The sequence below is a fragment of the Apostichopus japonicus genome, chromosome 11, assembly GCF_037975245.1.
Source record: "Apostichopus japonicus isolate 1M-3 chromosome 11, ASM3797524v1, whole genome shotgun sequence".
NCBI classification, from domain to species: Eukaryota; Metazoa; Echinodermata; class Holothuroidea; order Aspidochirotida; family Stichopodidae; genus Apostichopus; species Apostichopus japonicus.
Genome location: NC_092571.1, coordinates 6,363,805 through 6,377,959, shown reverse-complemented (window position 1 = coordinate 6,377,959; position 14,155 = coordinate 6,363,805). Strand labels below are relative to the sequence as shown.

The following is a 14,155-nucleotide window of genomic DNA, read 5'->3' as shown; positions in this document are numbered from 1 at the left end:
CCTTCTTCGAAGAAGGATAAACCAGTGGTAGCCTAAACCCCACACAGGTCCTGACAGTATGTGAAGCACAGGTCTAACTTAGGCTAGCCTAGACCCATTGGTACGAGGATAGTATTACAGGCCCCTAAGTAATCTCAATAATTTGTATGATTTTTGCAACAAATAGTTGTATTATAAATCAATATTATAGAATATTATAAATTAATCTAAGAATCATAGTATACAAATGCCTGGTATGTGTGCATATTTGGTGTGTGTAGAATATTTGGAAAAGTTGAGAAGCTTCTAGAAGAGTTAGAACATTTGAGAAAAATTTAGATCATCTCAACACATTGGAACATGCTAGAACATTGAAGTGCTGCCAAGTGGACATCCCTTGTGCTATCTTTAGAACACTAGGTGAGGATTTCCTGGAAAGGTGAAGTGACCTTTTGGATTCGTTGAACTGAGCTGGAGCTAGGATGCTTCTAGAATGGATGGACATTGCAAGATCTTTCTGGACTTGTGGAAATGCTATGTAAGCACCTGATAGTTGGAGATCAAAATGTTTTAACCATCTTGGCTCCAGGAGTTTTATTACATCTCGCTCAAGTGAATTCTACAATTCCAGTGTGAGTAAATACTCTCTTAGTTTGACAGTGAAGTTATAGCTGTCTTTATATTAGTGGATTTGTCACAAGTTTACCGGCTTCGTAGTCGTCCATCGTTGTGTAGCCATCTTCGGTTCTGTGCCAGTCAGCACTACTTATTGTGGTCTCTGAGTTACCCAAGGTCAGGAATCCAAGGATAACCAAGCTGCAAGCACAACTTGGTCATTTATTAGTAGTCGACCTCTGAAGTGGAAGTCATCAAGTTGGGAGCTGGATTTCTTCAATATTGGACATTCGTCCGCCGACAAGTTTCGCCATTAATTGTATGCTGGAATAATCGCCAGGACTTTTTGTCACTGGACATATGCTGCAGCTCGCGTCGCGGCACACACCAGGTCGTGAGTAAATTATAGTGTAACTTATTAAATCTGTTTTATTGTAAACTGCTTAGATATTGATAAATGATCTTTGTTTGATTTTAATTACCTTGAGCACACAATTAAATAAATACTTATTGTTATATTTAAAGTTAAAAATTACACTGTATTGTTTAGTCATTTGAGTTGTGAACCCAAGAGGAGGTGTATTCTGGCCTTGATCAAGTTGATCGTAACAATATATATATATATATATATATATATATATATATATATATATATATATACATATAGATATATACCTCACCCGTATGATGTAATAATAACGAGAGCATCAATGACGCAGTATCTCAATACTGGAAGTTTTAATTTTGATTCCTAATTTCAAATCTTTGCTCTGTCTCTACAATTATCAATATCAATCATGGTACAACAAATATATAACTTGCATTTAAGCTACTTTGCCACGAATAGTCTCGGCAGGTTACACTTTATCCTGCTAGTCTTGCCTTTAGCGCTCATTGCCTGTTTGTCGAAAGAACGACGTTGCAAGGTTAAGTAATGTCATAGAACACCTAAGAACTTGTTTTTTATGTGGTATCCTTTAGCTTGGGTCAGACTCTGTTGGACTTTTTGGTCATATAGTTTGATGTCATTGACAACGGCCAAATTAGAAGAGGCGAACTCGACCATATTCTTGACGCCCGCCTTGAGAGCTAGGCCTATCGACCTACTGTATGTTACTGTAGACTGTAGTGGTGACTACCATCAAAACTGTGTCCACTGCCAAGTATCAAAACAACCCACGTTTTTCCATCTCAATTTTTCTGACATGAAGATTTCATGGATTTATGACTTGGAAAAAATAATGTAAAAGAAGATTACAAGTTTTTATTTGAAAGTGATGGGTGGCCTCCTCCTCCCCTAATAGCCACCTCAGTTCCTCTCCATTTTGTTATTTTATTTTAATTCTTTGTACATTTTATGTCAAACATCACAGGTTCAAAAGAAAGCTAAACATACTTCTTATAACCTTATACATCTTATATCCTTATAAATAAAACATAACCTTATACAATTTTTATAGTCTTATAAAAGTCGTGATGCTATGGCTGGCTCCTCTTTAATACGTACCCATCAAACAAACTTACCCTGGTCCTTCCTAGGAAAAGCTGTCTGAACATCAGTACAATGCTAATGTGGCTATCACTGAAAGCCTAAAATAGTAATAGGCCTAGGCTAGGCCTATATATATTTTTTAAATGCATTAGACCTAGGCCTAAGTAGCCTTCAAAAGTACAACGATGTGTAAACGTAATTATACAAAAATACATGAAGGGCAATCAAATGAAAAGCTACCGGAACACCAGTACTATCCTTAAATGTATGTTACAAAAACGAAGGCCTAATATTAATTAAATGCACTACGTAAAATTCAAAAGTACACAATGTGTATATGCATTTAGCATGCAATACACTACACCTGGCGTACCTAACTACAGTACAGAAAATTGGTCGCGAGGGTAGCCATTTTCGTATATCTAACATGTAGCTGTCATGAGTCATAGCCAATCTGCTACAAACCAGACTTGGAGGCGGGGCTTAATCATCAAAAACGGACCTTTTTACTAAAAGTAGGGGCGGCAGCTCAGTGTTGTTTTAAGAAAGAAAAATCATTTAAACATCAAATAAAGCAAATAAAAGCCATAAAATGTCATTTACAGCTGGTAAAATTTTTATTCATATCTACCTGTAAAAACAAATGGAAGTTTAAAATGTTAATAAAAAATATAATAAATAGGACCCTATCTTAGACGATACCACTGTTAAAAGACAATTTTATTCTATTCTCTTTCATGAAACATAAAACTGCAGATAACAAACTAATCGCTGAGAAGTAATATGTCACGTGCCCATAATAAACCATAGACATCGAATAATAATTAACAAATGAGCAGGAAAACGTGGGCAAAAGTTCCCTACAAACAAGTTTCGGAGCGTGTGCAAAAACGGTCTGCGACAATCGTTTTTCAGTCCGATTTGGACATAAATCGGTGAAAAAGTCATAGAATGAGATAAAATTCTCGAATAAAAAATAGTAACTTTTGTTGGTCTATATAATATATTCTTGCTCTGGAAATTCCAGAGAAAACAAGCTTTATATGAAGACGCTGAAAAATTTTTAAGAGAAGAGAGAGTCCCACTTACTGTTACAATATCTCTATACATGTAATGTATTGAGATAAAAAACTACTGCATTCCAGTAGCGTTGCAGTGTACGCTTGCCACTGAGGTATTCATCCCGTAGCCTTGTTATCCGTTGCTGCAGGGTGCGCCATTTTCTTCTCCTGTGGGGAGGTGCTTCCCCTCTCCCAGCACTAGCCACAGTGATCTCCAGCAGGTGCTGTTCATCCTTCATTTTCCGCAGGAACAGCCAAAGTGATGGGTGGGCCCGGCCTATGATGTTGTTCCATCTCTGATGGAATCCTGAAGAGAAGAAATCCGTATTATGATCCTGATTGACAGGGAAATCTAACCCATACTAGACAGTCGACTGTAGGGCAGGCAAGTAAGTGTAATAAGTGTGATAAGTCTATTCAATTATAAAATTACAAATATGTTTTCCCCTCATACCCAATGCATGTTAGCCGTGTATCACCGCTCAATGTAATAACAACCCTAAATGTAATACCCACCCTAAATGTTATAAAAATCAAAGCTAAATGTAATAGCTGACCCACCCTAAATGTAATCTGATTTAATGTTAATGCAAAGTCAAAACTTCTATCAACTGACCCTATCAATTCCAACTAGCTAACACATTACAGGACTCAAATCAGGAGCCTCAAAGAAAACTGTAGTTACATTTATCCGTGATTTTTGAAAATATCTCCAAAATTCTCTAAAGTACAGTCTCATTTGATTTTTTTTTCTTTTCTCCCGAATGCCTCAACCTACCCGCAAGATTTTTACATCTCTACAACCGTCACAAAAAAAAACTCTAGCAATTCAACACAGGCATTTAAATGGTATCGAATTTGGGTCAATCGCAATTATATATATTATAAATCACTCACCCTGTTGCAACTGAAGGGAAAAGAGCAATTGGTGTTTCAGTCCACCCAATGCCTAAAAAATAAAACTAGTGCTGCAGTCTACAGGCTCTTCACCCCCATAGGCCTTGTGAACTCTTCCAAATTTAGATACAAGGCACACATTCATGAGAAAAATGGGAATTGTACAAAAAAGGATGCCCATAGCTCAACAAACTCATCTCCCCCCTTGCATAGTAAATGTGTGTAGCTTAACTTTTTTGTACTTTTTTCATGTTACAGAATATCACTGTAGAACAACAGGAAGACCTGCCCATTCCTCCACCTCCCCTAGTAGCAGATGTTGGCACTACTGGTGAAGAACAACCAGCACCCCCCCCCACCACAAGAGACGCCCAGTGGTTCTATAAATATGCGGTTCATGGGGAAGGGGATGCAGCCCTGTACCTTCTCTGGCCCCACCCATGCCAACAATTATAGTTACCTTCAACATGGTTGTTTGTCCGTGTGTCATTGTCTCGATGGAAGACATTCCACAACTGGGCAGGAAAGTTTCCATTGTCGCTGATGTAGTTATTCTCCAGGTATTGAATGAACTGCTGCATTGCAGGGTAGCAAGCCACTAGGCATTGAGTGGAGTTGTTAGTCACCAATTCCCAGAAATTGAGCCTGACAAGGGCAAGTGGCAGGTAGCCGATGGCCATGAACTTCCTGATTCGCTTCCTCAGGCGTCGGCTCCGTCTGTATCTGCCAGCCAAGTCAAGCTGCAGGACCCTCCTCCATAGGCTTTGGCAGAAGCCAAAGTAGCAGCCCGATATAACAGCTTGTCTGAACTCAGTCTCATTGGCAGTAATCAGAGCCAGTTCAAAGTCTATCACAACTCGTCTTGGCCTCAGTCGATGGCCGGATACTTCCTCACTTTGGCTTTGACGTGTTGTAGGATTTGACGGTAGGCGCCAACAGTCCGCTCAGTCATAAGTCCCATAACGAATGAAAGTACTCGGCCATGGTAAAGCCCATAGATAGTGGAAAACTGGGTGTAAGGTGTAGGGCAGGTTTTGAATGTACCATCCATGTACAGTACCCTGCACTGCTGCAATTTTCGGTAGCTGCTATCAGTGCAGAAGACAAGTCGTTATCTTGCAGGCTCAAATACCGTCGACCTCCCCATGTCTCTGCTCATCCATCTGCAATCACCACTTCTTCCACAATATATGGAATTGGAGGGATAAGAAATGCCTTGCAGCGTTCCAACTGGGAGCGAACAGTGTTGAACATTGGCACATCGTCTATCGGCTCCTCTTGAACTACGGTGTTATACACCCTTCTTGTGGGCTGAGATGGATCGTCAGTTACAGCTGTCAGCATCCGACATGTTATTGCCCTAGTTTCGGTTAATTCATCCTCTGGGCCATGATTCATATGTTCTGGGACCTAGAAAAGAGACAGCTGACATGGATGTTGTGTTTATTGTGCCACAGGTCAATCTTTGAAATACTCCATACATTATTAACTAGAAAGTAAAGCAAATGCGTCATGAGTCTGCACAGAGTGCAAATAAATATCAGTTAATGCATCCGTTGAATGTTGGACTGACACATCATCCATAATTTGGGTAGAGTTTGTGCCTGATTCACATTCTTGGTTAGTTCTGCTTTGTTGCATTTGTTGTCGATTTGCTTTTTTTCTTTGCTGGTAACTCCTTTTCTTTGTTTATGGCATGACTGATGTTTTCTGTACCTTTACTATATAGGCCCCAGCCTACTTTTTATATATTTTGTCCAATATGGCAATATTGAAATTGAAAGTCTGATTGATATGCAACTTAAAAGGCTTGACTGATATAAATGTTAATAGGCCAATTGATATGGGAGTTGATAATGTAATTGATATATGCAAGTTGATAAAGTAGATTGATATGCAAGTTTATTGGCTGATTGATATGCAAGTTCATTCGCTAATTGATGTGCGGGTGTATCGATATGCAGGCTAACAAGCTGATTGATATGTGAGTTGAAAAGCTAATTCATATGCAGGCTAAGTGATATGCAGGCTAATTGATATGCACGATGATTGGTTGATTGATATGCAAATTGAAAAGCTGGTTGGTATGCAAGTTGATAGGCTGATTGATATGAAAGTTGATTGGTTGCTTGATATGTAAGTTGATTGGCTAATTGATATCCAAGCTAATTGATATATATGATATATATATATCGCTGATTAATATTCAGGCTTATTGATATGCAAGATCAAAAGCTGATTGACATGCAAGTGGATAGGTTGATTGATATGCAGGTTGTCTGACTAATTGATATGCAGGCAAATTTATATAAAAATTGATTGGTTGATTAATGTTCAAGCTAATTGATATGCAAGTTGAAAAGTTGATTTATATGGAAGTTGAAAAGCTGATGCAAATTCGGAGAATGGTTGACAATAAGACTAAGTAAGCTGGTAGTATGACTAGAGGTTCTTATGTCAAAGAGAAAAAGTAACAAATAACACAAAGTGAATAGGAGGCAATCATAGTCATTGATTGAAACTAAACAAACTTAGAGCAGAGTACAATGCTGGTTGACAATATTATAAGACTGATTACCGTATATGAACTGAGTCCATAGGCGTACGGGACCATTTCAGTTTGGGGGGCAGAACTTTTTGTGCCCGAAAGTTCCCGTGACACTATCTAAGCGGAGCGCCACCATCGGTTGGCGCGTAGCGTACAAGAAAATTTTTGGCACACAATGCCTCTCAGATTGCCGGAAACGGCACTTCTGAGGCCTTGCAAGTTGCATCTAAACATTCTTTATTTTATAATCTCACGTTTTAAAAATTTACACTTCCCCAAAAATTTGGTAAATTAGAAGAAGAAAAAATGGTAACATCACTTTGAAGGGGAAAAATTGGACAGTATATTTTTAAAGCTCCTATTTAGTTACCTTATTTATTACTTTAACACAGTACTCAGCTACCTCCGGAAAAACATACATTGTTCAACGACACATAGGCGGGATAATGTCACTGTGTCGGGTGAGAATTTGTCTCACAAAAAAGTATAAAATATAACAAAGAATATGATAAACCTGTACTTCTAGGCTTGTAGGCACTACCCCCCCCCCCCCACCATCCATGAAAAAGAAAATGTTTCTTATATACTCATGTTGGGGATGTCCAGGTCAAGGGTGGTGGAAGCACTTTTAATCTGGAGGAGGGGGCACCGACATCAAAAGGCACTTTGCAGAATATGGATTGGACTGATGCAGCTTTATATTTAGTACCCTTTATAACTCTTATTGTATTATCTTATTTGTGTATACACATCACTCCATTAACGCCCCCCCCCCCCCAAAGGAAAATATGCATACTAGCACTGCGATATCCAATGCGCAAATTGGGAAACAAGGAACAAGTTTTCTTTTGAGACAAAATGAGGTGAAATCATGCTAGTTGCTAATGTAGGAATCTTCCGAATTAGAGTTTTTTTCTTGTTAATATCCTAACAAATTTTTTCCATTCGAAATAGCTTTGAGTTTGACCCACAGAAATTCATTAAAAGTCACAGGCTTAGCCAGGATTTGCAAATTTGTCTGCACGACTATCTGAGCGGAGCGCCACCATCGGTTGGCGCGGAGCGTACTAGAAAATTTTTGGTTTTACAAACCCCTCAGATGGCCGGAAACGGCCCTTCCTGAGTGTTCATTCTGGTTCCCTGGCCTCTTGCTAACTTGAGGCACCTCAATTTTTATGTAGAAAAAAGGCACATTTTTAACCTGAGGAAAAGTGGGGGGGCACGTGCCCCCTGTGCCCCCGCCCCGGTTCCGCCGCCCTTGGTCCAGGTATACAATTGATTAATTAAAAAAAAAATGATTGTGCAAAAAGCGTGGTAGCCCAGATGAACTGCGCTTACGGTGGTGTTACACGGAAATATTCGGGCATCATAATGCTAAATAAAGAAAATCATGGAATTGTCGGGCAAAAATTTGAAAAGATTCCGGCAAGCTACTGCATATATTTCCAGAGCACAAGAAATTCGGGCAAAAGTCCTGAAAAATTCGGGCAGCCTAAAAAAAAATTATATATATATATATTTTTTTTTTCTCCTCTTAGGCTGCCCGAATTTTTCAGGACTTTTGCCCGAATTTCTTGTCCTCTGGAAATTTGGGGGGCAGTCTGCCCCCCCGGCCCCCCCCCCCCGCCTCGTACGCCTATGACTGAGTCAAGAGTGCAAAGACAACCAGGAAGTTCAACAGGAAACCTGAAAAGAAAAGATTACAAATAAGTGATAAATTGAAGTATTACTGGACTTGTTGTTGAACAGTGTTGAAATCATGTAATGTGTCACTGCTATTTTATTTTTTATGGCAATAAATTGTTAAATGGTGTTAAATCAGTTCTGAAACTGTTGAAATGCAACTGAAATTGTGGAAACAGATTATCGTACCAAGTTTTGAAAGAAATCGTAAATAACTTGGTAAAGCATTCCCTAATAGCCTTACTTGTGTTCAATTGTTAGACAGGCATAGAGGGTTGGGTTTATGTGATCAGAACAACTTTTAATATCTCTTATCACTTCCACATATTTGGGAAGTATTTTCACAATAAACCTCCATGCTGTATTTTATTTCTACTGTAAATGTTTGAGGAAGTTGAGCAACAGTTTGAATTATTGTGGGCTGCAAAAAGTTCATTTGTTTGTAGGTATATTGGTCATTGTCATTTCGAAATTCAATCAAATTGTATAAGTTTCCCCAAAATAAAGCAAACTGATGGTTATTGGGAGTTTCAAGTATTGTGGATGTCACATTTTGTGATTTGGTTCTGTTTTGAGAAACTGAAACAAACCCTCTATACCCCTTTAAAGAGGCATGCACTAATTGTGTCAGTTTACATTTGCAGAAACCAGGTAGCAATTTTTCGGATAAATTAGAACAAATTTATTCCATAATGACAGTATCGCACCATACTTGTGTTGACCCCTCAGTGTGAAGGGACAGTCCCCCAAAATGTTATATATATACAGCCTTCATGATATAGTGGCACTAGAGTACCTTACCATTTTAGGCCACTGAGGGTTAATTACAACTAGCGGGTGTAGTTGTATGTAATAATCGTTGCATCAATAACCATATAAAAACATGCTAGGGAATTCTGTTGATAGCTGAGACAATGCTGAGGGGAAGCCATATGGGGAATTCAGCTGTAAATTAATTGCTAGGTGTTTGCTAATATTTGTTTACATGTCAAAATGGGACCTATTGAGGGTGGGGGAGGGGAATGAGCAGGGAACTGGGAGACTGCGCCCGAGTATGTTTCCCATAGATCTTTTCTCTCTTTTTTCTTTTCCCTCATCAAAAACCCTAAGGTCAAATCTGTGTCTTGAAACTTTTGATATTTAGTTGGGCAATTAGCAGCAATATAATTTGAAGCAAATACACAGTCCAGAGGGTCTGCTAAATAAAGTTGATTGTTTACACAAGCCACTGTAGGCATACTGTCACAGTGACACATTTAATGTCTGGTATCCATCTACTGTCATTTGACTCACTTCTTTGGAACATTATCATACATCAGAAATATCATTTATAGTTTATACCCTAGTCTCCAGACAACAGAAGCTGCCAGGGCAAAATACCTTTGGAGATGGTAGTAGGTCAATCATTCAAGCCTGCAGGTAATGTTAAAAGCTTAATTAAGATTCCCTATTATATGAATGACTAAAAATGAGTTAGTTACAGTGTATTAAGAAGTAGAGTAAGAATTCTAATTTTTTCAGGGATGCAATTTCAAAACAAGAGCCCAAGGGCACTATGGTTCCTTGCTTGTAACTTGGAATATTTACAAGGGAGCAGCACTGTCCTAAAACATTATTGCCAAAAATATCACAAATCCACCATTGGTCCTTTTGAGAACCTGTTGAGGACCAGGTGGCTGATATGAGCAATAGTTGGCTCTTTCTACAGAACTCACAGAATCATCCTACTGTAACTGTACTTATTAAGAATTTTAACAAAACAAAACAAAACTGTGATCTCTAATAACTTCGTACACAAAGGTTGCAGAGGAGTCAACTTATGGAGAATTTAGATCGGAATATGGCCACGAAAATTCATATAATCAACTTGAAAGAAGCTAATACAGGTCAATGGAGGTCAACCTGAGGTCAAAGGTCACCCAAATGCAGGTCGACTATTGGATTACAATAGCGTAACTCTCATCCTTGATGGACATTTGGTTCTCAAGTTATTGCAAAAATACTAGTTTTTGACCCCTAATTGACCTTTGTTGGCCTTCGATCACATGACCGTTAAGTTTGGAAACGATCCCTTACCCCATTCACAGCTTGTCTCAAAATATTAACTGGGTCAGACTTTTGCACTGGGAGTTGTTGCATTTTTAATATTTTGCATTTTTTTATCCTAACTGACCTTTTGGAGACCTTTGCGGGCACCAAAAACGATACGGATCTTCCTCTCATTATGGGCTATCCACCCACTAAGTTTGGTCATGATACATCATTTCCTTATTGAGATATCAAGTACACAAGCCAAGTGTCACATATACACACACACATGCCAAGTTGAATGCATAGGTCCCTTGCTTTGCAAGGAACCAAAAATTCGTCGAGGCCTGACGTCACTAATACACAACCCGATCACTTCTTATCGATGAAGTGGTGTGTTGCAGGATTTTGTCAAGGCATTGGTACTACGGGCGAAGGTCATTAATTAAGTTTCGTAACACATCGGGAAGCGATTAGAAGGGTGAGGCGTACGCTTTCATGCAGATGGGACTCAAAAAGTGATGGGTCGTCCGCCACCCCCCCCCCCACCCCCGCCCATGATACGCCCTTGGATCCACTACATGATATTCACAGGAGATGTGCTCAATTCTCCTATCACATGCGTCCATACACACACACAGGTTATGATAGACCATATATAGTATATATATACAGTGAGAGGGAATATGGAAACGTCAAAAATTGAGTTGTCGTTGTAGGGGTAGGATGAGGCACAAGCCCCTTTCGAAATCTTTGATCCGTCACTGGCTACCCGGTGTATATAGTAGTGATCAGTTATATTTTATACAAGGATAAGCTAAATTGTGTACACCCTTTATAACAAAAAGTTGACTTTTGTATATATAGGTAATGCATAGATTCACAGTAAGATGTGAAGAACATCCTACCATTTTTGTTCATCCTTAGTCATCTGCTTTCCAAAGGGCCATCAAACAAGCTGTTGTTTTTCTGCAATGCTTTCAGGATCAGACAAACAAATTTGGTCTACAGCTCCCTCTATGTAATTGCCAATACTGTCTGTGAAATGGACCAAGATGTGTTTGTCCCCAGCAAATGATAACCGTTTAAAGCCTCTCACAGCTCACTCCCACAATGGCAACCTGTTCACATTGAACCTGAAGACCCTGACATTGTGGACTATCTTCTGGTTCAGAGTCAGCAGCAGTGATGCAGCAGTTACATCCTCTCTTCTGCTGTTTTGGTGAGAGAAATAGAAATCTGATTTTTTTGTCAGGTTTTGATTATTTTACAGAACCTATTGAGTTACATTAGTTCATATAGAATTGCTATTGATCCATGCCAGAAATCATAAACTATATATCTCACCATGTTGATGCTGCAGTGAGTTGTTGATTTATTTCTGAATAGTTTGAAGTATTTATATTCTTCATTTTATAATTTTATTACAATCAATTCAGCATTAGGCAACATTATCATTGTTGAATAGAACCAATGCAGTGTCTACCAACAACAGAACAGAGTTTTATACAGAGAATATTTAGTAGCAGAGATCAGGACAAAGGAAAGGAAATCACAATTATACAAACATAATAACGGAAACTGACATAGTTTTCAGTATCCATGATAGATACAAACTATTAAAATTCAATGTGAGGTTATTAAACTAGTACCTCAATGAAGCAAATTTTGTTTGATCACAACCAAGCATGTTTCCACATGATCATATCAAACTTGTCTTCTCACTTGTGCTCTCAACATCACTTTCTCCTTTATCATTAAGTCTCCCACACCCATTCGGTTTTCAGCACATTAGAAGTAGAATCACATGTATAAAATTGCCATTCAATGTACAAACCTGAGTTAAATTTGCCAGGATCATGTAAGTCACCTTCATGTCGTACTCCGCCCTGTGTATTTCGCGCACTGCTGTAGCCTAGGTTGAAGCGTACATACAATACACACCATACTGGATGCTTCAGATTTTCAGTGAGCAGGACACAATAATACACGACTATATGACTTTCATGTGACTGTAATGCATCAAGAACGAATCCAGACTTTGAAGAACTATATATATATTTAAAAGTCTTAAGCAGTGAATTGTGATAATGGGGTACCTGTAAGTTTCAAGGCTTTCAGCAATTGCAGGATTGAGTTGTGCTTCTTCTTATAAGTCTGTATCTGAAATATCATTCACATCAATGTAATCTTGGAGGTTTGACCTTAAAAACATAATAATGGAGAAGTATGAATTATAAATAGTTCATAAATAGATAATTAGTTCATAAATAGATAATTAGTTCATAAATAGATAGTAATGATATCAATGCACAAACAAAACAAGCAACTTTGTAAAACAATACCCATCAATGCATAGCTGTACATGCATTAAGGTTTCGATGATGCAATCAGCTGCATCTTTTAGGAATGTAATTGCTGAAGTGTGCCTTCTTATTAAAGATATCATGCCTACACAAATACCTCTGGAAAGAAAATACTTTAAATTTGACATATTATCAACATGAACCTAATATGCAGCTGATCTCAGACAGATTTAATACCTCTTATGTAAATGTCGAAAGGTTTTAAACGATCAGCCCACTCAAAATCACTAATTGTCCATTTTCCAAAACTGTATATAAGTCATAGTTGTTTTAAAGGGCCTCTCAAAGTTGCTCCCAACTACACATATCACATTGGAATATTTACTTGAAGAAATTAACAGATGGATACATCTTTATGGTGGCATAAATTAATCCCTTATTTGAAGAAGCATGAAAAGAGCAATGGAAATTGACTAGGAAATTACCAAGAAAATTGAACATAGCAGGTTACACTGAGCTGACAGGGTGGAATCCCAATCCAGCAGAAAATTCCTTGCCCTTTCATGCTTTTTTGGTTTGTTGATTAGTACCTGTATGAGACATCCTCGTCATCTTCATGATGTGTAGTGCCTGATGCAGGGTTGGATGGCAAAGATCTAATATTGGAGGAAGTAGTCTGATGACCAGATGTTGAAGCCATGCTAGTTGTGGATATAGTAGGGGTATGTGAAAGAGCTGTGGGACTGGGTGTAGATGATGGAATTATAAAAGCAGATGGTGAAGGTTGCAACGATGTGGTAGTCTATCTACAGGTATCTAGGATTTGACCTTCACTTATGGTTCTTGGTGTGTTTGATGAACCTGCCTCTGATAGGTTGGTCACATGTGACAAACTGTATGGATGGTCTACTGATGTCACCATGCTCACGGCTGTTGTCGTAGTTGGTGAGGTGCCAGCATTAGGATGAGTTGTGCCTAATGTGGGCTCATTATCTGTGGTCTGCAAACTAGATGTAAAATGAATACCGAGTAAAGAATGCATCTCATTGAATGACAGATAATGGAGATGAAATTTGACATTCAATAAAAGAATTTATTTGCATCACTGTGTGTGCAAGGTATAAAATACTGTTTGTTACAATTAAAGTAACTCAACAGTAAGACAACAACTGATGCAGTATATTTAAGGAGAAGTATTTGTTCCCAATTAATAGAGAAAGAATCTTACAATTGGTAGAATGCAACTTTAAATGCATATAAATGCATGCATATGGTGATTTTCTTGCTTTACAGAACAGCTCTATTTTGATAAGCTATTTAAATCAGAAACCTGCCAATCACATGTTGGAAATAGCACAGGCTGAAACAATTTTTAAATGAAAAGCTTAAAGACTTGTTGCATTTTAATGCATCACTGTTCAGGTTAGGCCAGTAATGGCAGTATGAAGAATAAGTAACAATTTAATAATTATCGTTAAGGCCATTTGGTGTCAGCATAATAAAAAACCGAAAGATGTCATCAGCCCTGTGCTCAGTTAACAGAACT

At 38.3% G+C, this 14,155-nt stretch overlaps 1 protein-coding gene across 1 annotated transcript; it reads right to left on the bottom strand.

Moving 5' to 3' along the window:
• Positions 1-1,288: 1,288 nt before the first annotated feature.
• On the bottom strand, positions 1,289-4,972 carry LOC139976199 (uncharacterized). Its single transcript, XM_071984719.1, has 2 exons — positions 4,505-4,972; positions 1,289-3,454 (listed from the first exon to the last, which is right to left on the bottom strand). The coding sequence occupies exons 1-2, from the start codon at positions 4,722-4,724 to the stop codon at positions 3,189-3,191; spliced, it is 486 nt and encodes a 161-aa protein (XP_071840820.1). The 5' UTR covers positions 4,725-4,972; the 3' UTR covers positions 1,289-3,188.
• Between the last annotated feature and the right edge of the window lie 9,183 nt (positions 4,973-14,155).

Bases quoted from the DNA above. Each gene is read 5' to 3' on its own strand.
- LOC139976199 (XM_071984719.1), bottom strand. From the start codon at position 4,724: ATGGCCATCGGCTACCTGCCACTTGCCCTTGTCAGGCTCAATTTCTGG. The intron at 3,455-4,504 runs GTAACTATAATT...TCTTCTCTTCAG, and splicing joins GACAAACAACCATGTTGAAG to GATTCCATCAGAGATGGAAC.